The sequence below is a fragment of the Delphinus delphis genome, chromosome 6 (genome assembly GCF_949987515.2).
Source record: "Delphinus delphis chromosome 6, mDelDel1.2, whole genome shotgun sequence".
In the NCBI taxonomy this organism is placed as follows: domain Eukaryota; kingdom Metazoa; phylum Chordata; class Mammalia; order Artiodactyla; family Delphinidae; genus Delphinus; species Delphinus delphis.
Genome location: NC_082688.1, coordinates 27,349,524 through 27,377,509, shown reverse-complemented (window position 1 = coordinate 27,377,509; position 27,986 = coordinate 27,349,524). Strand labels below are relative to the sequence as shown.

Genomic DNA, 27,986 nt, shown 5'->3' with positions numbered 1-27,986 from the left:
AACTCTGTGACTCATAAGGAAGAGGTAAGAGTCAAATTTACCTTCTGATCTTTCGTAGGAGACACTGCTATTGAAAGTGGACAACATTACTGGGAGGTCAAGGCCCAGAAGGATTGTAAATCCTACAGCGTGGGAGTAGCATACAAGACTTTGGGGAAATTTGACCAATTAGGAAAGACAAACACTAGTTGGTGTATCCATGTCAACAACTGGCTACAAAACACATTTGCAGCAAAGCATAATAATAAAGTCAAAGCCTTGGATGTTACAGTTCCTGAAAGAATAGGTGTATTTTGTGATTTTGATGGGGGTAAGTTTACTGATTTTCTCCTAAGTTATTTCGTCATCATTGCTTGTATTTCAGTACTTTTCATTAGTAATCATCTCTACAGAATTTCCATTAGTATTGTGGTAAGGGTATTTTGACCTTCTGGGATTTGATCACAAACATAATTTCAGCTCTGTAATTGACTGAAAGGGCACGCGATGTCTGCTTGCAGGCATGCAAAAGCACTCATCTATAATATACTAAGTAAGTTTGAAAAAGAGATTTTGCTAATTTTAGTCTTGAGCCTTAAAATTTCTCATGCCCGTTTTAATTCCTCCTTTACCTTGTTTTATTACTTGTTAAGAGTGGTAGAGTCAGATTTTTTGAGTTGGAATAAACCTTAGAAATTACCCAATCCATTTGCCACATAGTATAAAATCCTTATTACATTATATCTGCAAGTAGTTGCCGACTCCTATGCTGGAACTTTTCTGTGTGAAGCTAATTGTCTTAGAAGGCAGCCTGTTTCGCTGTAGGATAACACTTGGTTAGAAGGTTTTTCTTAAATCAACTCACTTTGTCTTCTCAGTAACTTCTGAGACTGTTGCTCTTAAATTTTGACATCTGAAGAAACACAGAATTATGTTCCCTAATTCATACTTACCTTGCAGTAAGTCCCCTACATATGAATCTTCAAGTTGTGAACTCTCAAAGATGTGAATGTGCGTTCGCATGTCCAATCATGTAAGTTAGTTCAAGTGTCTAGTGTACATTGTCACGTGTATACGTCCTCTACAAGTGGTTGTGCTTTTGTGTACTCTACTGTACAGTACTATATAGGGTACAGTAGTACGGTATCTTTATTTCAAGCCCAGAATGTCAGGAAGCAAGCCTAAAAGCAGCAGTGATGTAGCTGGTACTACTAAGAAGAGCCAAGCGATAAGGATGGAAACAAAAGTGAAAATAATTGAGAGAGTGGAGCAAGGTGAAAAGATGGTAGACATCGCTCATTCTTATAACACGAATCGTTCAACCATCAGCACAATTCTAAAGAACAAGGACAAGATCGGACATATGAAGTCTGCTGTGCCGAAGATGTCAACAATAATATTGAAAAAGAATGGAAAAGTGATGGAGGAGATGGAGAAACTTCTCAGTGTGCGGTTGCAGGATCAACATCAGCGCTGAGTCCTGCTCAGCTTAATGCTGATTCAAGAGAAAGCTAAAAGCCTTTATGAAGACTTGAAGAAGAAACGTGGTGAAGAATCAGAGGGCACACCTTTTAATGCCAGCCATGGCTGGTTTCATCGGTTCAAGGCTAGAGCCAACCTTCAAAACGTAGAAGTAAGTGGCGAGGCAGCAAGTTCAGATATGATAGCTGCTCGGGAATTTCCTGAAATGCTTCTAGAAATTATTGATGAAAGCACATATTTACCCAAGCAGGTTTTTAATGTGGATGAGACAGAACTGTACTGGAAGAGGATGCCAGACTGAAGTTAACATCAGTAAGGAGGAAAAGGTGCTGTCAGGCTATAAAGCAGCAAAGAATAGGCTAACTCTGTTGTTTGGTGGCAGTGCTTCCGGCGATATGCAGCTGAAGCCTCTCTTAGTTTTATCACTGAGAGAACCCAAGAACCCTTAAACACACAGCCAAGGGCTCTCTTCCTGTTTTGTGGAAGAGTAATAACCCCCAAGCCTGAGTTACACAGATCATTTTCCAGGACTGGTTTTCCCACCACTTTATCCCGGAGGTAGAGAAATATTGCTTGGCAAAGGACATCCCATTCAACATTCTTTTGCTGCTTGAGAGTGCTCTGGGCCGCTCCCTATTCATGGACAACTTTCATCCCAACCTCAAAGTAGTGCATCTGCCACCAAATACTATGTTGTTCATCCAACCTATGGACCAGGGAGTTATACCAACTTTTAAGAAATATTATTTACATCACACTTTTCATCAGGCAGTAAAGGCAAGTGACGGATCAGGAACAACCTTGCAGCAATTTTGGAAGGACTGTAACATCTACAAGGTCGTAAAAAATACAGACTTTGCTTGGCGTGAGGTTATGGCCGTCACCATGAATGAGGTTTGGAAGAACCTTTGCCCACGGTTTGTTCATGATTTTCGTGGATTTGAGAACGTGGATGAGGAGTCCAAAGAAGTCTTCAGCAACTTAGTGACCCTCAGCGAGTAGCTGGCGCTAGATCTGCAAGAGGATGACTTCAATGAATTCCTTGCTGTGCAACACAAGAAGCTTACTAATGAAGACTTGATTGAACTGGAGGCCCAGAGAAAGGACGACGAGAAAAGAGGAAGAAGAAGTAACCGAAAAACTGAAGAGATTCATGATGCAGGAAATGGCAAGGGGATTTTCTTTATTTGAGGAGGCACTGTTAGTTTTGGAGGCCCAGAGAAAGGACGACGAGAAAAGAGGAAGAAGAAGTAACCGAAAAACTGAAGAGATTCATGATGCAGGAAATGGCGAGGGGATTTTCTTTATTTGAGGAGGCACTGTTAGTTTTGGAGGCACAGAACCGGAACGTAGACGGTATCCAAAGGTTGCAGCAGAATTCAGAATGCAATCCAGTGCTACCATGTCATCTATAATGAGAAAAAAAGAGCTACTACCCAGAGATCACTGGATCGTTTTTTCAAGAGAGTAGATAGAATTAAATCAAGCAAGGAACCAGAACCTCTGCCATCAACGTCAGGCCTGAGTGGAATTGCGGCTTGCCCTCCGTCTCCTGTTGCTGACGATCCTTCAGCTCTGTCATCTCCCACCTCCTCTCCCTCTTCCAGTCAGTAACGCTTCTTGCCTGTTCACTTGATGCCAGCCCCTGTATGCCAGCTGTTGTACTGTACAACTGTACTTTTCAAGGTACTGTACTGTAAGATTTTAAATGTTTTCTTTACTTTTGTGTTTGTTTTTTATGTATTATTTGTGTGAAAAGTATTATAAACCTGTTACAGTACAGTATTATATAGCCAATTGTGTTAGTTTGGTACCTAGGCTAATTTTGTTGGACTTAGGAACAAATTGGACTTACGAACACGCTCTCAGGATGGAACTCATTCGTATGTAAGGGACTTACTGTATAATCCTTATTTGTTTAAAAACTACTAACATTGCTTCTCTTGCCCTGTTTTACCAGACTGTACATTCCCCATACCATTAACTGTTCCTTTTATAATTTAATTTTTCCAAACCCGTATTATCTCCTGTGGTTGTATGCTATGTCTATATATTTTAAAGATTGGTTCTCAAAGTAGAACACACAACTTCTGACCTTCATAGGTTAGTGATTTGGCCGCATAATTTCTAGTAATATGACTTACCAGCACTGTAGATCAATATTGAGCTTGTAGCCAGCTAATCCACTAGATCTTTTTCCATGCAGTTCTGTCAGATTATCTTTTTTTCTCTTATATTGTCAGTGTTGGGGTGTTTTTTTGTTGTTTATAACTCAAATGAAGAATATTATATTTGTCCTTAAGTTTCATCTTAATAGATTTGGCCAATCTTTCCCTCCTGTTAAGATCATCTAAAAATTAACTTGGTGGGGTTATTTTTTGCAAAATTTCTTTAAGCTTTTTGAGTTAGGTATTTGATAAGTATCTTCTCTACTGTCATCTAAATATTTATAAAACTTTTGAAGATGAGGTACTGTTGAACTAGGGAACAAAAGTAATTCCCTAAATGCTTCTCTCCAAGTTGACACTTAGAGCTAATAAAACCAAATTTTACCATTTTAGTTAACATTGTGTCCAGATGATTCCATGAGGCATCAACCTGGTTACTCAAACAAAAAAGTAAACAAATTGATTTTGGTTTGATCTATTTTTAGTGATAGTGATGGCATGTCAGTTTTGCTGCATCTTTTTTATTTACTCCTTTTGAATCAGATAAATATTTTCCTCAGGATAACTAGTAAATTTATTGGCGTACATTTTTTTTTCTTTTTCAACTACCAAGATAGCATTTGCTTATCTTCTCTTTTCCCACACTTGGTGGTTCCTTAAAGATAGTAGTAAGAAGTATAATTGTTAACCTAGAGCATAGGGTATAGGAAGAAATTGTAATGTAGGATGGGATCAGATTCTGAGGGCCTTGAAGAATAATAATAGGCTAGTCTTTTTTTTAGTAGTTGGTGGGGGGGCTTCTGTTCATTTTAGAAAACTGTAGTCATATGATTGTAATATAGTTTTAGAAATATTAGAGAGTAAATGGTTGAATGTAGAAGAGACTGCAAACATTGATAGGGGAAGACTTTTCAAGGAGGTGGTCTTTATATAGACAGGACCATGTCTGTTTTGTTAAGTATTATGTCCTTATTGCCTGACAAGTGCTTCACATAGTGAGCCCTTAATAAGTATTTGTTGAGTGATTAGTGGTAAGAGGGATCTGAGCAGTGAGGAATCAAGAAGAATTAATTTGATGGTGTGAAAGTAGAATTCATAGGACTTGATAACTAAATATGGATTGGAGGGAGAGACAAAGAAGAACTGAAGATGACTGAGGTTCCATCCAGTGTGATCAACAGGGTGATAGTATCATCAACAGGATAGGGAGCATAGAGTCCTGGGGAAAGATGAGATGCCAGCAGGACAGCCATGTGGTATTATTTAGCTGAAGCTAAATATTAGAAATGGCATCACGAATGGCCAGTGAATATTGCACAGAACAGTTAAGCATTATTGCTCTGCTGTGTACTAACTTTGTGACCATATATAGGTTGCTTGATATTTTGAGGTAATGTGTATAAATCACCCAGTTCTTTAATAGTAGGCATAAATGTTAGTTTCTTTTCTCTTCTTCTCTGTTTAATGGCAGCAGTGGGAGCATTGTAGAGAGAAAGAGCCTGGACAAGCATCTACACTTATTTTTTTTTAATTAACATATGACTATTTTGATAGCATCACTAAGAGTTCCCACTAATAGAAATAGTTGTCCATATTACATGTTGGGTATGGATTTAAGCCCCTTTTGCATATTGTTCTCACTTAATCCTTATAACTATCCTAAAAGGTCAGAATTATTAATCTCATGTAACAGATGAGGAAACTGAGGCTCAGAGAGGTTAAGTGAGAAGCATCTAGAAAGATGGGTTTGAAAGAGCAATGAGGTGATCTGTTTCCTACCTGGGAGTCTAACCACTGTTGATACCCCTGTTTCTGGCTTTAAGCATCTACATTTAGAATAGGAGACAAAGAGAAGATATCCTCAGGATTAGGAAACAAACCAAGAGAATAGTCATGAGAGAAGAGTTTGAAGAAGTGATAACAGTTGTGAGGATGCCATCAGGTTGGACAGTTAGGTGGTCAGAAAGAGTGATTTAGTTGCATGATCATTGTTGAAAGATGGACTGTGAGGAGATTTTAAGAATTAACAAAGTTGAAGCGGTGATAACTATACCATGATTTCAGAAACTCAGGTATAAGCATGGCTTCAAGTAGTTAGAAGACAAAGTTTCATAGAGTAAACCTTAAATGGTGATAGGATTTGGGTGGAAAGGCTGATTATATAATAAAAATGAAGAAGAAATAACCATGGCTTTTACTGGGCTAAGGAAGCCATTTGTTAAATAATGATAAAATAAATAGTCTATAGTTGAGTAAGTAGAATAGTGCCAGATTATGCAAGCACTATGGAGATCTTGAAAACCAGGGAAAGAAAACTGGATTTGGCCTTTTTTTAAGCATGTTTACTACTGATTTGCAAGTGAGAATTACTAAGTCCAGTCCTCATAGTGACAAAAAAATTAATGCCAAAATGTGCATTTGGTTATTACTTTTTATGCATGATTTTATGTTAGACTTAATTAGATATTATTATTTTCTTTCAATAATAAATCAGACTTTTTTTTCTCCTTCCTTTTAGGTCAACTTTCTTTCTATGATGCAAACTCAAAACAGTTGTTGTATTCCTTTAAGACAAAATTTACTCAGCCAGTACTACCTGGTTTCATGGTTAGTACGTAATTTATATTTTATTTGGTATGGCAACTTTAAGGAGAACAATCTATGCTGTATATTTGGGGAAGCACAATACCTTATTTTTTCTTTATATTCCTCTCCCTTTCCCCAGTCCACCTCTCCCAAATCTGTGTTTGTCTGTATATTTTTGGTATATTTTATTGAAATAAGTGTTAAGACACAAAAGTCTGCAAACCATAAGCGTGTAGTTTGATCAATATTCATAGGACCGCACTCATTTTTGTAACCAGCATCTAGGTCAAAAAATGCAGCATTGTGCCCATTTCTAGCCCCTAATGGCCTTCCTCCAAAGTGGTTACTGTCTTGAGTTTTAGTACCATAAATTCATTTGCCTTCTTTTCAACTTTGTGTAAATGGAATCATACAGTATCTTTTTGGCTCAATATTATGTTTGTGAGATTTATCCATGTTTTTCTATGTGGTGGTAGTTCACATAGTTTTCTATTGTATGTATATGTATAGTTTTCCATTATATGACTATATCATAATTTATTTACCCATTCTAATTTAGTTGGATACTTGGGTGGTTTCCCTTTGGAGACATTTACAAATAGAACTTCTATAAATATTCTTGTTAATGTTTTTTGTAGATATGTATATGTATTTCCAATGGATATATAATTAGAATTGAGGTTACTAGATCATATGGTATGTGTGTAACCAACTGTAGTAGAGTTTTCCAAAGACGTTGGTTATACTAATTTACCAGCAGCAGTATATGAGAGTTTGAATTCCTCCACATCTTTATCAACACTTGATATTGTCTTTTTAAAAATTTTTATCCTTCTAATGGGTATGATATATTACATTGTGGTTTTCATGTGCATTTCCTTGGTGATTAGTGCTGTTGAACACCTTTTAATATGTTTATTGACTGTTGGGATATATTCTTTTGTGAAATGCTTGCTCAAGTCTTTTGCCTGTATTTCTGTTGGATTTTCTTCCTCTTTCTTATTGATTGTTTTGGAGTTATTTCTATAGTCTGGGTCTTTTGCCGGATATATGTATTGCAGTTGTCTTTTCCACTCTGGCTTTCCTTTCCCCTCTCTTATTGGTGTCTTTTGATGAACAAAAGTTGTTAATTTTTTTTTTTTTTTTTTTGCTGTACGCGGGCCTCTCACTGTTGTGGCCTCTCCCATTGCGGAGCACAGGCTCTGGATGTGCAGGCTCAGCGACCATGGCGCACGGGCCTAGCCGCTCCGCGGCATGTGGGATCTTCCCGGACCGGGGCATGAACCCGTGTCCCCTGCATCGGCAGGCGGACTCTCAACCACTGCGCCACCAGGGAAGCCCAAAAGTTGTTAATTTTAATGTTGCTCAGTTTATCAGTTTTTTCATTTATGGTTAGCACTTTTTGTGTTCAGTCTAAAAAATTTTTATTCACTCCCAACGTCATGAAAATACTGTGTTTTCTTCTAAAAGCAAAATTTTCCTTATACGTTTAGACATAGACTGCATTTACAATACAAGTACAATATAGAAATGATATGTTTGGTATGATGTTAGGGTTGAAATATGTTCTTTAATTCCATATGGATAGCTGCTTATTCCAGGACCATTTACTGAGATCATCCTTTTTCCACTGCAGTACAATCTTTGTAAAATATTAGATGACTATCTATGTGTGGTAGACTGAATATATGTATGTCTATATACACGTGTATAATTTCAGGACTACTCAGTTTGAGAAAAAGTCATGATTCTCCACACAAAATGAAACTTGGTTTTGAATTTATATTTTTATTAAGGAAATATTACTGCTTCTCCTAATTCCTTTATCTGTTGCATTTCCCTATAAGATTAGGCCACTGTGGGGAGTTCTGCAATCCAGTTAAGGTCATCATTATTCTGGCTAGAACTTCCCTTAATTTGGGGGCTGCTTCTACAGATCAGGATGGTGTATTTCCATTGCAGACTTGGTGGAATGTTTTTATGTGTGTTCTTCGACAATCACCCCCAACTGTAACTCCTAAACTGTAAGGATAAAAGTATTCAGGTTATATGTGGGTTTAAAATACAGTACTTTTAAATCTCACAATTGATAATGATTATTTACCCTAGATACCATAAAGTCATAAAATAAGTTTAAAAGAATGCTAATAACCAAGACTCCTAGATTTCCCTTAAAAAGTAAAAATGATTAGTGAATAAAGTTATTGTTTGTAGTACCATACTTAGGGATATTGGAAAGGTTATTTTCTTTTTAACCTCTGCATATGATTTGTTTTTGGCTGTTTTTCCAAATTGGTCACTCAAGGACCGTATTTTTACCATGTAGAATTCAAAGTTATTTTTCCCCTAAGTCTCAGATATGCTTTTTTTTTTTTTTTTTTTTTTTTTTTGCGGTATGTGGGCCTCTCACTGTTGTGGCCTCTCCCATTGCAGAGCACAGGTTCTGGATGTGCAGGCTCAGCGGCCATGGCTCACGGGCCCAGCCGCTCCGCGGCACGTGGGATCTTCCTGGACCGGGGCATGAACCCGTGTCCCCTGCATCGGCAGGCGGACTCTCAACCACTGCGCCACCAGGGAAGCCCTCAGATATGCTTTTTAAAAGGGTAGATTTCATGTTTAATTTGAGTCTATCTCAGGAAAGTAGGTAGTGAGTTTATTCATTGTTTTTTCATTCCAAATGATGAAACTATAATTACATTAGTGAATGTCATGCTTTTTTCACGTGCTTATTTCCCATTTGTATAATTTCTTTGGTGAAGTATCTTAAAATATTTTGCTCATTTTTTACAATTGGGTTACTTGTTTTCTTATTATTGAGTTTTAAGATATCTATGTATTCTGGATAAATCCTTTATCAGATAAATGTTTTGCAAATATTTTCTCCCAGTCTCTGATTTTTTTCCATTTTCTTGACATTTCAAAGAGAAGTTTTTCATTTTGATTAAGTCTAGTTTATCGATTTTTTTTCTTTTATGGATCATGCTTTGCCCAACTCAAGGCCACAAAGATATTTTCTTTTGTTTTCTCCTTGTAGTTTTATAATTTTAGGTTTTACATTTAGGTCTGGGATCCATTTTGAGTTAACTTTTATATATGGTATAGAGGATGGTTTGAGATCTATTTTTTTTAACATCTTTATTGGAGTATAATTGCTTTACGATGGTGTGTTAGTTTCTGCTTTATAATAAAGTGAATCAGCTATACATATACATATATCCCCATATCTCCTCCCTCTTGTGTCTCCCTCCCACCCTCTCTATCCCTTTTTGCATATGAATGTCCACATGTTCCAGTGCCACTTACTGAAAAAGACTAACCTTTCTCCATTGATTTTCCCTTCCACCTTTGTGCTAGATATTTTGAGTAAATATTTTTTAAAATCAAATAATTTTCAATAAAATAAGATAGTAGTTTTATAATCAGTTGCTTTTATATTTTTTAATTTATTTTTTATTGAAGTATAGTTGATTTACAATGTTGTATTAATTTCTGCTGTACAGCAAAATGAGTCAGGTATACACATATATACATTCTTTTTTTTTTTGGCCACACAGCTTGCGGGATCTTAGTTCACCAACCAGGGATTGAACCCAGGCCTCGGCAGTGAAAGTGCCGAATCCTAACCATTGGACTGTCAGGGAACTCCCCTATACATTCTTTTTTATATTATTTTCCATTATGGCTTATCCCAGGATACTGAATATAGTTCCCTGTGCTATACAGTAGGATCTTGTTGTTTATCCATTCTATATATAATAGTTTGCATCTACTAACCCAAAACTCCCAGTCCATCCCTCCCCTACCCCCCCATCCCTCAGACATAAAGAACAACAACCACAAGTCTGTTCTTTATGTCTGTGAGTCTGTTCCTGTTTCGTAGATAGGTTCATTTGTGCCATATTGTTTTTTTGTTTTTTGGCTATGCCACATGGCATGCGGGATCTTAGTTCCCCGACCAGGGATCGAACCCGTGGCCCCTGCATTGGAAGCACAGAGTGCTTACCACTGGACCGCCAGGGAAGTCCCATGTTTTTGTATTGTTTTTGTATTTTAAGAGTTATCATTACCTTCTGTCATTAATATTTTAGAATGTTAATTATATAGTTATACATTTCACAGGTCAGGAAATTCTTTGTAACTATGCTGTAGTTACTTAGTAAATATTTAATACTTTAGGATATAGTTGAAGTTGGGAATACTTAAAAAATTTCTAGACGCTCCCTCGATTTATGCTTATGTCTGCTACATAAATGGCAGTTGATGATAGCTTAACTGATTCATATTTTCACATTTTAATTCTCTTGACTGTATTCCAAATAAGTTATAGTTTACTGAATGACAGCTGCTCTGTTCACAAGTAAAGCAGTTTTATGTTTCATAAACTCATTCACATTTATGATAATAGAATATAGCAAGTGTATCTGGATATTGTCATTTGCATTTTCCTCTGACAACCTTAAAGAATTATAAAAGAGTTCTTATTGTTAACAAGCTAGGGAAGAAACTCATGGAATTACTCTGTTAACAGAGAGGTGTTAAATTCCTATAGTGTCAGGCCACACCTCGTTATCAAAATCTAAAGCAGTAATTGGGGTAAAGAAGTTGACTCTTTGTGCACTTCTCTTGGTTGTGAACATTAGCATCAATAATGATAATGTCTTTTGCCTAGATTAATCCAATTTAGTCTCTAAATTTCTACAGCCCTTACTTCCCTTTCTTGTGTGCAGCTCCAGTGGGTTCTGCTATCATAAAGACTTCCTTTGGTCTCTTGGAAAGTCTAAAAGACTTCTTTGGTTCTAGAAGACTCTTGAGTTAGCCTTTCCACTTCCCCTCAGTTCACATACAAAGGTTATCAGTTTGGAATTTGATAATGTCCACTTATGTGGCATTTTGCCTTTCAAATAGAAATATAAGGATCATTTAAGTTTTCATTTGATTTGAAATCTGACTGAAGCTTTGTTTTTGTCCTTTCTTAGGTTTGGTGCGGTGGACTTTCTTTGAATACTGGGATGCAGGTTCCAAGTGCTGTGAGAACACTTCAGAAAAGTGAAAATGGAATGACTGGTTCGACTAGCAGCCTAAACAATATTACTCAGTAATGCCTATTCAGAATATGTTTACCTTCCCTCACCCCTTCTTGAATGGGTGGCCTTTTCTGTGCAGTTACTAATCACAGAAATTTTTGAGTGGTGGAAATCAGGTTTGCTACATTCTGCTTTAAGGTGTGGAATCTGTTAGCATCAAGCATCTAGTACGAAGCATTCACAGGAACCTGCTGAGCAATATCAGAGAAGCAAGCAGACATCGAGCAAGAAACTGATGTTTTGAAGAGTAAATGGGAGAAAAAGGCAGTGTTTAAGTAGTTACATAGAAACTCATTTTTGTGTTTCTTGGATTACTTTGGTTCTTCTAATACGTTTAGTTACATATGGTAGCCCTAGGACCTGAGGGAAAAGCATTTAAATCTTCTTTCCTCTGTACTTTCTCTTTTTTAATGTCATCACTACCTGTTATTTAGTTCTTAAACTGAAGCTTGAAAACTATACAGTCCTCTGTGGTTTTCTAAAAATGGAAATGATTGGGGGTGCTAGAAAGGTTTTCTTACAATAGTTTATTTTTCCCCTTTTATAAACAAGCTGAGGTTTGCTAAATATCCTCTTTTGTTTATTGACTGGATTGAATATCATTTTCTCTTTTCCAAATATTGTGATATTTCTCTTATGGTTATAACTCAAAAAAGAAAGTGGATAGGAAGTTTCTAGACAAAATAGCTTAAAATCACCCAAATTTCAGTTTTTTACCTGCTGCAAAGGGATATTCTTTATATGTTACCCTGTTTAATCAGACTTTTCTTTCCATCGTTTTGGATGATGGGTAAGATTTTTTAATACTTTATATTTTCTGATTTTTTGTCTAGTTTAATACTACCTTTAGTAGTTACCTTTGGTAAATTCCCACTTGAATTTGGTAATAACTGATTTTTAACATTTCTAGGAAGATGAAAGTTTATTAAAGCTGTATAGTAAGTAGAGAAAGCTACCTATTCAAGCTTTATCTACGAGGAATAGGTTATAAAGGCAGGTGCCTAAAACTATTCTTTACTGAAGTCATTTAAATCTGCTTTTTAATAAGATGGAATGGTTTAAACAACTGTTTTGAAAAACTACAAATCTCTGACTTACTTGGCACATGAGTTTTTCAGATATAACTATTCAGAGGTGGTTTTTCTCTCAATCTTTTTGCTACATGCATTTGCTTTCTAAAGGGTTGTAATTCTTCCAAAAATCAACATAGAGTAATCTTTACCAAACTTAGGGAAAATGTGTTAAACAATGAGTAATACCCATGGTTATTGAGAAGAGTATTTATATTTTTAAAGTTGATTAAAATTTGTAACAAGTCCTTTGAGCCAAACTGAAAGTTGTAATTACAGTATTTAAGAATCCATTGAGCATTTTAAAGAGGTCTGGATTTGTATATTCCTTTATTTTTGAAACTTTTACTTTCTCATGTTGACTTTCTTTCGTTCACATTTTAAGTATATTGTGTTATGACAACCTCCCTAGAAGTGACCATTGCTGCTTATTACATTTGAATTGCTTTCTACAGAAAGCCCTGTGGAATAGGAACAGCTCATTCTCTCTTATAGTTTACTGATAGGATGTTTTGTTCATTGTAAAACAAATCTAAATAAGGAATTTCATTTGAACTGGGTATTATTTTTTCAGAGGACATTCATATCTATACCATTGTCTCATGACATATTTTAAAGACTATAATGAAGTTTAGAGAATGACATTATCAGTAGATATCCTTTTGATTCTCCAAATAAATATAATTTTGGTTTTCGTTTCTCCTAGAGATTTTGAAAGAAATTTTTGGATGTCCCTACAGCAGGGTCGTTCTAGGACTTAAGGAAACAGGAAGTTATAATTCTTTTTCATAGAGTTAAACCTGAAAACAGTAAGTTAGTGGTGGAACTTTATGTGAACTGCTTTCTGTGAACAGTTACGTATATTTTAACAAAATGACACAGAAAAAGCCAGAAGTTCTTGTATTAAAAACTTTCACTGTTATGTCTATATAATTGTATCCTCTCTTTAATTTTAAGTGCCTTCTTCCTCTAAGCATGCTCTTGCTCCATTCCCCATGCAGTGTCAACTGATATTTAAACCAGAGACCATTATGTTATACTGGTAAGGGGCTTCTATTGCAGGGGCATGAGGAAAAGGAAATATTAATCAGGGGCTGGAGGAGTGCATATTATTCTTCCTGTGTACGTGTCATCATTTGAAACCCTTCATATAAAGTTTTCTAATATTCATTTGGAAAATTCTTTTGAAGTAATACTATTATACCTCAGAATAAGAATCTGAGGTTTTCCTTTTACTGTGCTTCTTCTTAAAAGTCTCTAAAAAAAGAACAAAATGTGTGGGGTTTTAGCTTAGTTGATTTACGTTTATTTGTGTTAAGTTAAACTGGAGGAAGTTTGCCACCCTTATTTTCAAACTAGAAAATAGTCTAACTGTAGTGCCTATTTACATAGTCTCAAATTAAGGTAACTATTAACTTGATACACAGTATATAACATTCTCTTTGACATTTGAATTAAAAAATATTGAGATTTTTTTGCACTCAATTGAAGACATTATGGAAAGTTGGTATACCTTTTCAAATATTCTTTATTGTTTTTTTTTTTTTACTCTTCGTTTTGACAGGTCAAACATGATTGATTTCTGTAAAAGAAATGCATGAGAGGTTGACGGTAATGTATGTTATCACAGGTGTAAAAAAAATTATGTTTTATAAAAAACATACGTTTAGTATTGCCTTTCTCTTTTAGCAGTTGAATCCCAAAGCAGTCTTAGTAAACTGGATAAAGAAATGAAGGAATTGCCTTAAGCACTTTAGAAAAAGAATTCTTTTACAATTCATTTTGACTCTTCGGACTGACTGTCACATACATCTTTAACTTTTCATAAATATGTATATACCGAGCATTTACTAACTGAATATACATACACATTTAATATACAGTAATTCTTTGAATGTTCCAGGTGTAGGTAAACAAATTGAAAGTATTAAAGGCGTGCCTGTCTGTACATGGCTTTAACTGATGGCACCTGTACCATTTTGACAAACCATGAACTGCTGCTGTACAGCTAGACTTGACCGAATTTGTTCTGCAATCATTTTTTCCCCATGTTTTCATCTAAAGAGACATACTGGCTTGGCTTTATTTGCTCATTTATGAAATTAAGGTGTGTACAGTATCGTGTATAATTTGAATTTTTGAGACTGATCCTTGGTGGTATAAAGAATAAATAATTTGTAATGAAATCTTTTAATTAGGCTAAGATACTCTATTCCATGACTTACCTAGAATGATTAGTTTTTTTATATATACTTTTCCCATAAAATTATTAAGTTACTTAGATAGTGTCTTTTGGAAACATGGGAAAAAATTGGAAAAGGATATATATGGAAAATGATTGTTTCAGAGTATTAATTTTAAAGAGACAGTGTAGACTTCTATAAAATATGTGAATCTAGGCTAAATAAACTACAGACTATATGTAAAAATCATCATGATAATTCTTTTTAAAAAACCCCATATTTGTAAGGTCAGTGTTCATTCATTGGCTAATTCATACAACAAATATTTATGTGTCTGGGATATGACAGTCATACTTTGTATTTGGATTTCCCAAATTAGTGAAGTGTGATTTTCTGTGCGTATAGTAGTTTTGCTGCTTTTGCGTGGTAAGACATAGTTTGCATCTTAAAAACAATGTTTTTGCTAATAAGTCAGAAATTTTAAAAAGTAAATGTTAGAGTTTGTAAAAAAAATTCTAATTAACTGCATATAAAATGGTTCACTTACATGTAGTCACATAAAATGTGTCTGGAGAATTTTCTTCCTTGATTTTATTTTTACACCGGATATATTCTCTTAGGGAAGTGTATGGTCAGCATAAATTTACTCAACATCCAAATAACCATAAATTTATTTGTTATTTTTAATTTACATTTCATAATGCCAGTACTAGAGCACTTATAAGAGATCATGAATGTTTCCTTAATCATTGCAGAAAGATTATCTCATATTCAGCATCGTTTTAGTTTTGTGTATATCTTACAGTATTCATATTATGCAAATATTTGTGATCTTGATATGTCACATATGACAGCTTTGTTACCTGGAATATTTGATTAATGTAAATACTTTAAGTTTTTTGAGTAATTTGGAGGTTAAGTGGATTATATTTGGTATATGTTTTTGTTGAAAAGATATTGTTGGGTATGCCATATAAACGTTAGTATTGGCTTATAAATATTCAATAGATATCAGAGATTGTCATAGTACTTTTCTCCCCAGACTACTCACTTATTAAATTAAAACAGTATTTGTTAGTTCTGGGTCAGTATAAGGTCCTGACTTTTGATTTGTAATCATTTGAGCTATGTTAAATTGATATATTTTCTCTCTTTCTTTTTTTTTTTGATATATTTTCTTAATGTTACCCGTTCAATGTAAGTTGGTCCTTGGGAAGGGACATATAGAGGATTTCACAGTATGTAGGACAGCAGGTAGGTGAATGTGTTTGCTTTGGCTTGGAGCTTCTTAAGTTTGGGCCAGTTTTAAAATAAGTCAAATTGTAAGTGATTGGTAAAAGGCATTTTTATTAGTATTGGAACTTTTTGGAGAGTCTAAGGGTTATGAAAATGCTTTTTTTTTTTTAAACATTTCCAGTATCTCTAAGGTACCAAAGCATTGAGTCTAATTTACCTTTTAAGGAAGACTCTTTAAAATCAAATTTATAACTAATTCATACTGTAAGATAATAGTAGCTAAAGTTGGAGTAATTTATATTAAAAACCATTAGTCTAAATTTTCTGGATGTAACAAAAAATATTTTGGCTTAATTTCTTTTAAAGTATTTAAAATGAATCACCTTAGCTCTACCATATACTAGATCTGTTATCTCTACCTAAATCATTTATCATCTTTGGGCTTCCATTGCCTTACATAAAATATTGTAACTTGTTCAGCCTACCTCACAGGGCTGTTGTGAGGAATAAAATGAAATGGAGTGTGTGAAATTGCTTCAACAACAGTAAAATGCTATGTAAATGTAAGGTATTACTTTCAGTTAATAATGGACTTAAGTGTTTGGATACCTCTAGATGCCATTTACTTTGACAAAGCATGTGTTTAAAGTGGTATCACTAGGACATGAAACATGATTTTTTTTAAAAAGAAAGCCTAATTAAAATATCCTTTAGCATTTTTAGTTTATGCATGACTTGTGGCCTTTTTGTATTTTCTCATCAAGCCTGTTACTCTATTAAGACTTACAGAATTGTAAAAATTTTCCCACAGCATTAAAGTGTGTCAGAGTAGAATAGTAGCATAAATAAACGATTTAAGCTATGTTTCCATCCCGGCATTTGCACTTTCAATTTATGACTGCTCAGTGCCACATGCAAAGACTGAATTTGGCCTAAATAATTCTTTCCAAAACAACAGTTTTGGAATGGTTCAGCAGTTTGCTGTCATCAGATAAATGATATAAGGTGAATATGCCCACTTAAAACATTTGACAACTTTTGTTGCATTGTCATTTTTTTAAAACATGATGAGGCATTTCAAAACTGTCAAACTGGATATCATTTAGTATCTCTCCTAACCTACTTGTTTTGCTTTAAATTGGATTAAATGGTTTAGAGGTTGTCTTGATCCACAGATTGTTTGGTGTTTCTATCAACTGGACATGGTTTTGCTATGCAGTTCTGATAATAAAAATTCTAATTCCTCAGGTTTAACCTTTAAGTTAAGGATGACGAACATTAATGGACTACTTATAATTAAGCAGTACGCAGTGCTGCAAACTAGTGTTTTATAATAAGCATTTTGCCTCATTTTCCTTGGAAACAAGACAAAGCTTTTAAAATGTTTTTTTAAACTTTAAAATAGAGTATTCAAAGTGGAGTAACTTGTATGTTGAAATGATTGTATGTTGTGTATAGAATGACCAAGTTAAGTTCTTTAAAAAGCACCTGGAATATCTCATCTAAAAATTAAACTTTTTTTCCTGCTATCTTTTGCTTCAGTGCTTGCATTTTTATCCACTCTCATTAGATATCTACAATGTGCTGTTGAGCATGAGAAGATAAAAGTGTCATAGTACTTTTGACCCCAAAGATTTTTATTTTAGAGTAGTGCTGTTCAACACAATTGTATGCAGTGATGGAAGGTTCTGTATCTGGGCTGTCCAACACAGTAGCCACTAGGCATAGGCAGCTGTTGAGCACTTTCCATGTATGTGGCTAGTTCAGCTAAGGAACTAAAATTTTTATTGTAATTTAAATGTAAAGAGCCACATCTTGCTAATAGCTGCTGTTTGGTACAGTGCAGCTATAGATGGAAGATGAGACATGCTATAAGTAACTATAACATAAACCAGGAATTTAGTTTCTGTCTTTGGAGCTTGTCACATCTTGCATTACATTTTGGTAGATGGTAGCTAGGAGAGAACCAGAACCTAAGATTTTTTTAAAATTTATATTCTAACTTGAAACCAGTTTAGGAGAAAAAAGAAAACCAATCTATGACCAGATGAGGCTGGATCTCCTGTAACTAAGATCATTTTCACCAAGAGAAGAATGAAGAGATACTGGATAGTCTTGAGTCACAGGGAGAGGAATGTGACAAAAGATATTGAGAAGCCAGTCTCATGGAGTGTATGAATGGGTGCAACATTTCTGGAGAACAATTAAGTAATATCAAGGTATTAAATATACATACCTTTGAAAAGTTTAATTCCATTTCTAGGTATTTCTCTTACATATATACTCACAAATAAGTACTCATTGCAGCATTTTGATAGCAAAATACAAACAACCTAATTGTTAACTGAACAATGGGCTTACCAAGATTCTGAAGGCTCCCCTTTTCTAAGTTGCTACACAAGTTGTTATATACTTGTCTACATACATTCTGCATGCCTCCCTCCCAAAATGTTATAAATATGTAGACCATTATGGGGATTGGCTTCCTCAATTAGAGAACATTTTCTTTGGTATACCAGTCCTACTGTGCCTCACTGGATCTCGGGTGAGAGCTCAGGAAATTTTGTGCCTTCTACTTTTCTGTCCAAGTGTTTCCATTACTACACCTCATTTTACATTTATACTCCATGGTACTAGTAGTATGTTTATGCCCATTTTGCACAAGGTCATGGGATTAGATCGTGATGCTTCCAGGTAACCCTACACAGCTGATACAGAATATATTATTAATGGAAGGGTTTTCATGATACTATGAAATAGAAAAAGCAAGTCCAACAGTATATATAGCATGATACCATGGGGGGTGGTGTATACTTCGACTTGGGCAAGAGGGGTTCCCTGCCATGATCCTCACTCTCTGGCTGTGCCTCTCCATGGAATGAAAAAGTGAAGGAGCTAAGAAATCAGGCCCACTTGCAGTCTGTGTTCCTGGCTATGAGCCAGATAGCTAGGACCCCATAATTCCCTGTCCCACCAGCCCAAAGCTTGCTTACACAGCACATGCAGGCCTCTTCCCCAAATCCATCCTGCACTGCACTACAGGTGTATACCCCTAGACTCAAGGGGAGGCAGTTTGGGAGGAGTGTGGATGGGGCTTGGATGTGCAGACTGGGGTGTCCACCTTCATGCTTACCAGGACCCTTGTGGCAAGCTGTAACTAGACGTTAAAAGGAAAAAGACCCAGGGACTTGTGGGGAGAACAGGCCAACCTGGTTCTCGTGTTATCACCTTCCAGCACATGTCTGAGAATTCGGTTTTGAACCTAGATTTCTGTTCCTTGAGAAGAAATATTTGTCAAGATAGAAGTGTATGTATATATGTATGTGTATATGATTGACTCTTACCTATTTAGACACTTAAAATATATGTCAAGTTGGGCCTCCATTTCTACTCTTGCCCCGGGCCCCACAGTGTTAGGGTGGGCCAGGATGTGTATGTGCTTCAGCATCTGAATAATTTTTAAAAGATGGATGTTTGCTTATACTAGAGGCTGTTTTTACCAATCCTTGTACCCCTTCTCCAACTGGACTGGCTAACCAGGTTAAAGCATACTGACTAGGATTCACAGTGAGTTGAAGACTCACAGCTGGGCTCCCCCTTGTATGCTGGAGAAGTACTGCTCCCACCAGTTGCATGGTATGTATACCTCTAGTTAGCTGTTTGTTCCCAAACTTGTTATGCCAGTGGCATTGTTGTAATTATATAATTTAAATATTACATAAACCAATGAAATTCAAGTGGAGGGAACTTTAGCGATGAAGAGCAAGTGGCTGACAAGTTAGTTGTGTCCAAGATAATTGTAAATTACAGAGGATTGCAAAAAAGAAAAATACACATCTAGGACTCTGAGTTGAGATTCCTTCACTTGTATCTGTAAGTTCCTGGTCCACTTTAAAGAAACACACCAGAAACTACAGGTGATCTATTATGACTGTGGCTTATGTAAGAAAAACTAATCAGTTGATCCACACTTAAAAAGGCCATAGTTCAAATCAAAAGATTGGCTAATGTTGGGAATTCCCTGGCTGTCCAGCGGTGAGGGCTCTGTGCTTCCACTGCAGGGGGTACAGGTTCGATCCCTAGTCAGGGAACTAAGATCTCGCATGACACGCAGTGCAGCCAAAAAAAAAAAAAAAAAAGATTGGCTAATGTAATCCTCTGCTATTACTGCATTTTTTAAAGCTTTACATGGAATAAGATTTGTTATGCCCTTTATGAACCTGATAATTTTTCCCTTTTCTTGTTATCATGACAATTTTCAAACATACAGAAGAGTAGAGAGGCTATTTATAATGAACACCTTTATGCTCATCACCAAGATTTATCAGTTAACATTTTGCCATGTTTGTGTCATTTTTTTTGTTTTAAAAGTTTCACTCATAAGTAGTACTGTAATATGCATCAATGATGACTTTTTCTTTTAAACACAGCCACATTCCATTAACATTCTTAGCAAAATTAATATTGTCTAATGGCCCAGCCCATATTAAAATTTCAGCTGTCTCAAAAATATCTTTTTATGGTTGCTTTTTTCAAATCAGGATCCAGACAAGGTCCATGCCTTGCATTTGGTTATGTCTCTTAAGTCTCTGATTTTGTATTAGTTCCCTCACCACCTTTTAAATGCCATTGATAAAGAAACTGGGGCATCTGTCTTGTAGAATGTCCCACATTCTGATCTATTCTCTATAGCCTTTGTTAAATCTAGAGTTATGGTTAAATGTAGGTTCCATTTTTTTTTTTTTTTTTTTTTTTTTTTGTGAGGTATGCGGGCCTCTCACTGTTGTGGCCTCTCCCGTTGCGGAGCACAGGCTCCGGACGCGCAGGCTCAGCGGCCATGGCTCACGGGCCCAGCCGCTCCGCGGCATGTGGGATCTTCCCGGACCGGGACACGAACCCGTGTCCCCTGCATGGGCAGGTGGACTCTCAACCACTGCGCCACCAGGGAAGCCCGCAAGGCAAGAATCCCTCACAGGTGGTGCTGTGTACTTTCTGTTGCATCACATCCGTAAGTGCATAATGGCAGGTTGTCCCACTTAAAAAGATTGATCAGTGGGTTCAGGTGGTGCCAGCCTAATCCGTCTATTGAAAAGTTCCCCATCAACGTTTCAACTTAATTTTAGCCTCTACTGATGAGGGCTGTCCTTCATACGGCATTAGGAGTAGCAATGATTGTTCTATCATTCATCATTTATTAGCTGGAATTCTCATTAGTATTTTGGTTACACTGAAATCCTCTTCCAATAAGAAAGGCCAGATAAATACTTGGTATTTTTATCGAGTTTCAGGATAGTGAGGTGGTGCCCTGGCAATCTTCAATCATGACTAATGAGTTTCATTTTTAAGGAATCATGAAGTCAAGAATTTTCATATATTTGATGTGTTTAATCAATAGCAGTTATTCATTTTGATGTTCAAAATTTACCATCTTTGGTCCCTCAGGTTAGCACCTGTGTCCAATGATCCTGTTAAACTTTGGTAATTTCCTTCCTCTGGGTGCTACCTACTTTTTTCTTTTCCTTCTTCTATGTCTTCTTTTTTTTAAAAAAAAACATCTTTATTGGTGTATAATTGCTTTACAGTGGTGTGTTAGTTTCTGCTTTATAACAAAGTGAATCAGCTATACATATACATATATCCCCGTATCTCCTCCCTCTTCCGTCTCCCTCCCACCCTCCCTATCCCACCCCTCTAGGTGGTCACAAAGCACCGAGCTGATCTCCCTGTGCTATGCGGCTGCTTCCCACTAGCTATCTATTTTACACTTGGTAGTATATATTAGTCTGTGCCACTCTCTACCTACTTTTTAAATTAACCTACCAACTACCAGTTTTAAGTAATCAGAGGACTCTACATAAAACTGAGTTCCCTAAAACTGAGTTCCTCTGTCGAGTTTATGATTAACCTCTCTATCCCAAACCTTACTTCCTTTCTTGTTCCACACCTCAGGATTGAGGAGTATCAAAGAAAAAGGGGGATTGTAACCAAGCAGGACCCTATGGGGCGTTCCTGGGACAGACACTCCCCCCCCCCACCCCCATGTCCTCCACCTGCCTCTTGATTGTAGAAAAGCTTTAGTCTCCCAGGCCTCCCCTGATTCTCAGAAGGCTGGCTCAAGAGTGAATGATTAGGAAATAGGAAGATGTAGAAACAAAGAATAGCTGTTGAGCTGGGAAACTGGCAACAATTCAGACTATAAACCAGCCACATAGAATCATCAAACTCCCGTTTCCCTGAAAGAGATAAATGAAGGTCTGACACACAGTCCTAAGTTATTTTAACAGGAAGCAGACCCCCACCAGATGAAAACTGCTGACCACAAGCACGTAGACAACATACTGGTCGAAACCAGAAGATTGGTGATGCTGGAAACTTCACCTTGATGCCAACCAATCCAAGAACTGTGCACGAGCTGATCACGTGCACTGCCCCCTCCCTCACACTGCCTTTAAAACCTCTGTCTCCTAACTAGCAGTTTGGAGATGGTCTTAGGACATCAGTCCACCATCTTCCCATGTTGCTGGACTCCTGAATAAAGCAACTTTTCCTTTTCCACTAACACTTGTCTCTGGAGTACTGGCCTCATCTGGTTACATACAGCATAAACTTGTATGTACACAGTTTGTTCCTTCTGGAAGGAAAAGCAAGAAACTGATAAGGATCATAACCCCTGGGAAATGAGAAGGAAAAGGACTTTTCATTTTACACTTTTCAAAAAAACAGTTTAGATTCCATGTGCTTTATTGAACATACATAATGGTACGTGGCGTTGTGCTAGAGGGCACAAAAATGTATATATCATGCAAGTTGGAAACCAAGTTAGCCCACTAAAAATAATTCAGGGTGTAAGAAAATGTATATACAACATATGTACTACTACAATAAATGTATGTTATGTATACCAGCATTCTCTACTATTATGATAAAATGATTTCAAAATGCAAAAAAAAAAAGTTTAGAAAACAACTCAAATATATGAGGGGAGTATTATCAGTTTTCACCATGGGCTGGTAATAGTAATTTTTGTAGAAAGAACTTCAAATTACAGTAATTTGTTTAGTGCTTTATAGTTTTCAAGATTATGTCAAAATTGATTCATCTGTGATCCTTAACAATAATTCTTTGGATTACACAGTTAAACAACCAATTCCGGAATTGAATGTGTATATTTCTAGTCCTTAACAGGAGTATAACAGTCCGCGGGAGCTTGCTCGTCCCACAGACACCTCAACCACAAGAGCAATATTAACTCGGCTACTGTTTCCCAATCTATCTCCCATCTCACCTGATGGTACCCAAACCAGAGTTCAGGGAGTTATTCTGAATCCCTCTGCAAAGCACACTCAAAAATTATTCGTTGTTTATCTGAAATTCATATTTAACTGGCATCCTATATTTTATCTGGCAAACTCACACACTTTGGGAAACACAGCTCAGCTGGTGCCTCTCCAATTCTAGGAGCAATTCCTAAAATCTCAAATCGCCTCAGTGCCCTGCTGTAGTTGTTACCTAGGCAACAGATAAAAAGAGCTTTGGCTACGTGTCTAAATCCCCAAAGCCAGGAAATCACCGGGCTCCGTAAACTTCGGTGAGGAAGCAGCGTTGGTAGTAGACCAGGTGAAGGCCAGGGTTAACGGCTGCGACACCAAACCAACCGGTACGTAAAGGCTCCGCGCTTGACGGCCCCTTTTGCAGCGGTTGCTGTGAGTGCCGTAAAGCGGCGTTGCCGCTGGTGTTGGCGGAGGTAAGGTGTGAGAGGCGCGGCTTGGCCTCTGGGGACGGGTGGGCGCCTCAGGCGGGTGTCGCCGGTGGCTCGGGTACCGTCACTGGGCATTCCTCCAGCCTAATGGGCACTTGCCTCGGCCCAGGCAGGCCATAGGTCGAGCGCGCTCCGGGCGGGGGATACTCAGTGAGGCAGTCCACGAGCACCTCGGGGTGGATGTGCGCTTCGGCGTCCCTCCCACGCTCTTGGGCTTGTCAGCAAGTAAAATCCTCATCCCGGGACAGGTCCGGTGTTGGAGGCCGATCGAGACCCTTGTAGGACCCGGCTGGGGTAGTGACGTTTGAATAGGGTCCTGAGAGCTGTCTCGGGATTTGCAAGAGGATCTCGGGGGCAGGGGTCGGCGGGAGGGAGGAGAGCATTGCAGGCTGTGGGGCCCGTGTGTGCAAAGGTGCAGAAGCATGAAAGGGACTACCAGGTTTGGGCAGCACTGCGTGTTAGGGTAATGGCTGGAGGAATGGGTGCGGAGACGGGAGGGCCAGAAATGTGGCGGGAGCTACCGTTGGGTCTCAACTGGGACGAACCTTGATGCCCCATGAGGGAGTGTGGAGTGCTTCCTTGGGTAGTGGGGGAGCTACAGCAGTTTTCTAGAGTGAGGGTAATTTAATTAACCATCCCTTTCTTTTATGCTTTCCCCCTGGGTTCAGCTTTCAGTTCAGTTGGAGGAGTATTTACTGAAGCGTCCCTTTTGTGTGCCTAATAATGGGGTGGACACAGCTAGCCATGCTAAATAAAGTTTCATATGAGAGAGAGAGAGAGAGATGACCGAAGCTTTGGATAGGAATCTGGGGAACTGAGTTAAGATTTCATCACCATCACCAATTTCACAACGAGAGAAGTCGCTTCTCTCTGGGCCTCAGTTTTCTCAGATGTAAACGGAGGACCTAGATAACAACAGGTTCTTTCTACTTTTGAAGATAGCAGGTTTCCAAAGAATAAACATCAGCCTATGAACAAATATGAAAGTGAGTGATGGAGCAGTGCATTAGGAATTGGGAAAAGTAAAAAAGGCTGGGATTGAGCTGTACTTTGAGGATGGATAGGGTTTGAGTCATCAGGAGCTATCTCTGCTGAGCACCACAGATAAAGATACAGAAGACAGGAATAGGCATTTTAGAGTATATTTGCGGAGGTAGGCTTTGAGAGGATGGAGGATTTGGGAAGTATGGCACTAGAGGTTGAAGGAACCCCAAGTGGAAAGAAAATGCAGTACATTCTGAAAAGGAAGAAAAAAGGAATGAGAGAAATGTCAACAATATACAGTACTTGATTTCTTGGATCTAGGCGATTGTTATTTTGAACCTGTGTTTCTCAAAAGTGAATTTAACTGCTGTTGATAAAAATGAGAATTCTGTCAGAATTTTAGCATGTGATAATGTATTGGGAGTAAGGTGATGCAGATTGTAGCTTTGCGTTGCCAATAACTAGCCTCTTGGGCTGTCATTTATTTATTTCAGATCCTATTCTCCTCTGTAAAATGATGTTCTTGGATTAGGTGGTCTCTCTTCTCTAAAACCTGTAAAACAGGAGTCTGTGAGGATGGAGAACTATTCTCTTTGAAGGGGGCAGGGAGATAGTAGATGGAGAATAAAACTGTTAACTTTGAGGTGTAGGAAATAGAGTTGGTTATATAGACAGATGGGGTTATAGACTGAAACTTAAGTAGTAAGTTTTCTCTCAGAGGTGGTATTTAGAATCTTGAAAATGAGTTTGCTTTTAGGGAGAGATTGTAAAGAGTATAGGGTGTGCACATGGATAGGAGACTAGAGAAATGATTGAAGGAGACATGTAGATCTCAGGGCTATGAGCTAGGACTCCTTTTCAAAAAGGATTGCATTTTGGGGGCCAGCATTTTTATTAAAATAATTTAACAGTATTTACAGTAAATATTAATATTAAGCAATCATTTTTGGGAACTCTAGCAGAAAATAATTCAAACAGATACAGTCTCCACTGTCGTTCTGATTGTCTATTCAGAAGTAATATCATTTACATGCTTATTTATTCAACAAATACTTGTGTGTTTCAGGCACTGCTGTGTGCTAGGGATGTACAATGAAGAAGGCAGATGTTGTTCCTATCGTCCCTGCATGTAAAGGCTGTAGTGTCCAAATCAGTGCTTTTCAAATTTTAATGCAAATATGAATCACCTGCGGATCTTAAAATGTAGATTAAATGTAGATTCTGAATCAGTAGGTCTGCAGTATGGCCTGAAAATTCTGCATTTTGACACGCTTCAACATAATGCTGAGGTTGCTCATCTGAGGACCATACTTTTAAGTAGCAAAGATCTAGATCCTGTCTAGCAGGTATTAAGCCACTACTACTACTTACCAGCTGTTTTTATTAATAATTTTATTGTCTTTATGAAAATAATATATGCTCATTATAAAAATTTTGGGACAATATAAAAAAAGCATAAAGAACAATGTAAAAATCATGCCAATCCCCACACCTAGAGATGACCATTATTTTTTTGTATTTTTATTTTTTGCGGTACGTGGGCCTCTCACTGTTGTGGCCTCTCCCGTTGCAGAGCACAGGCTCCGGACGCGCAGGCTCAGAGGCCATGGCTCACAGGCCCAGCCGCTCCGCGGCATGTGGGATCTTCCCGGACCGGGGCACGAACCCGTGTCCCCTGAATCGGCAGGCGGGCTCTCAACCACTGCGCCACCAGGGAAGCCCCGAGATGACCATTATTGATATATTGGTGAACATCCATCCAGATTTTATGTATGTACATATATTCACACTTTATATTTTGTACTAAGTACTTGATGCTTGCTGAGCCCTATGTTTGATTCTGTGTGTTTGATTCGCTTTATAATTTTACTAAGATCAACACCCAGATATCCTCAACCAAGCAGTTAAGTACTTGCATTCTTGAGGGGAAGACTTTACTCAGTTAAAAATAGCTTGGTTTAACACTACTCCAAAAATTGGAAGATAGTAAGATAATTAAAGCTTATAATGTGTGTGGGCTGTAGTATTTGTTAATTGAGCCACAGAATGAGAGAATTTTTTTAAAGTTATTTTGAAACTTAGTACTTTTTTTCTCTCATTACAAAATCAATCGATATTCACATAGGATAAATAAAAAGGAAAAAGAAAAGCACCTACAGTCCTTCCAACCCAAAGACAGCCACTGTTTTTACACTGGTGTGTATGCTACTAAGGTAGCTCTTAAATGACCCATGAAATAATGTATTAAATGATGTTTAGGTCAAAAGAAATCCTTGGTTCCTCAACTTTCTGCTGCCTTTGAAATAAGCATAATCTATTGTTTCTACTGTAGAGTCTTGTGACGGAACAGCTAGCAGGTTGACTGGTGTCTATAGGATGTACATAGGGCTCAGTGATATTTGTGAACTTAATGGAAAAATGAATGAATGAGGGAACAAACCAAACTGACCTGTGTGACATAAACTCTGGCTGTCACTCTTCACCTGCAGTTGCTCGCATTCACCACTTACCTCAAATACTTTTGTATACTCTTCTGGGCACACAGAGCTCTTGGGGCAGCAGAGATCCATCATAAATCTTTTAAAATCTATGTCTGTGCTTGAATTCTACTGTGGAAGACTACAGAATATGGAATACTGGGGAATATGGAAACGTATGATAGCCTCCTGTCTCAAGGAACTATAACTAGTTAAGACTGCAAAAATAGTACAAATACACAGTGCTGTGTGGATATAAAAGAGGGAGACTTTAGTTGTCTGAGAGCAAAGGGAATTACTAGTAGACTTTTAAGGTGACAGTTATTAATTATTGCTGGCATTTATTGTATAGTTATCATGTTCTAGGTACTGTTCGGTGCTTTACATGTATTAGTCTGTCAGAACAGCCCCGTGAGTCAAGTACAATTTATAGATCCACTTTAAAGATGGGGCATAGAAAGATTAAGTAACCTGCCTAAGGACGTACATATAGGCTGCAAGTGGCAGAGCAGGATTTGAACGTAGCAGTCTGTCTTTGGAGCCTATGCTCTGAACTACTCAAAAGACAGTGAGGGGGCAGGATGTGGGGGAGAAAGCACTGTAGAGAGAAGGAATAGCATAGACAAATGCACCGAGGTGAGCAAGCACTGTATTGATGGGTTCATTTAGGTGATTAGTACTAAATAAGCCATAGAAGTTCTGAAAGCAGGGGAAAGTGACACAAAGTGGTACTATAGAAATGACTGGACTTTGGTCCCTAAGATGGGTATTTTGAGGAAAGCCTGGTGGTAGAGTACAGATCTTCCTCAATTGGATAAACCCATCGTAAGTTGAAAATGCTGTTAATACACCTAACCTACCAAACATCATTAGAGTTTAGCCTAGCTTACCTTAAACATCTTCAGGACACTTACATTAGCCTACAGGTAGGCAAAATCATCTAACACAAAGCCTAGTTTATAATAAAGTATTGACTAT

The 27,986-nt window shown here is 37.4% G+C and overlaps 2 protein-coding genes across 8 annotated transcripts in view; both read left to right on the top strand.

The window, feature by feature from the left end:
* FSD1L (fibronectin type III and SPRY domain containing 1 like) overlaps nt 1-11,314 on the top strand; it is a 65,234-nt gene extending 53,920 nt beyond the window's left edge. Inside the window, exons 12-14 of the mRNA XM_060013355.1 lie at nt 59-310; nt 6,148-6,236; nt 11,192-11,314. Of these exons, the coding sequence (XP_059869338.1) occupies nt 59-310; nt 6,148-6,236; nt 11,192-11,314 (464 nt within the window). The remainder of the gene's footprint in view (nt 1-58; nt 311-6,147; nt 6,237-11,191) is intronic.
* Nucleotides 11,315-23,505: 12,191 nt separating this feature from the next.
* The window catches only part of FKTN (fukutin), an 89,123-nt gene continuing 84,642 nt past the window's right edge, over nt 23,506-27,986 (top strand). For 6 of the 7 annotated variants that reach the window (XR_009519836.1, XM_060014384.1, XM_060014387.1 and 3 more), the window contains exon 1: nt 24,858-26,301. Coding sequence is in view for 5 of the 7 variants with exons in the window: in XM_060014384.1 (XP_059870367.1) it covers nt 26,030-26,301 (272 nt within the window). In the remaining 2 variants the exon portion in view is untranslated. Of the gene's footprint in view, nt 23,533-24,857; nt 26,302-27,986 lie in introns of those variants that run through there. The other variant, XM_060014385.1, reaches the window with a different exon arrangement.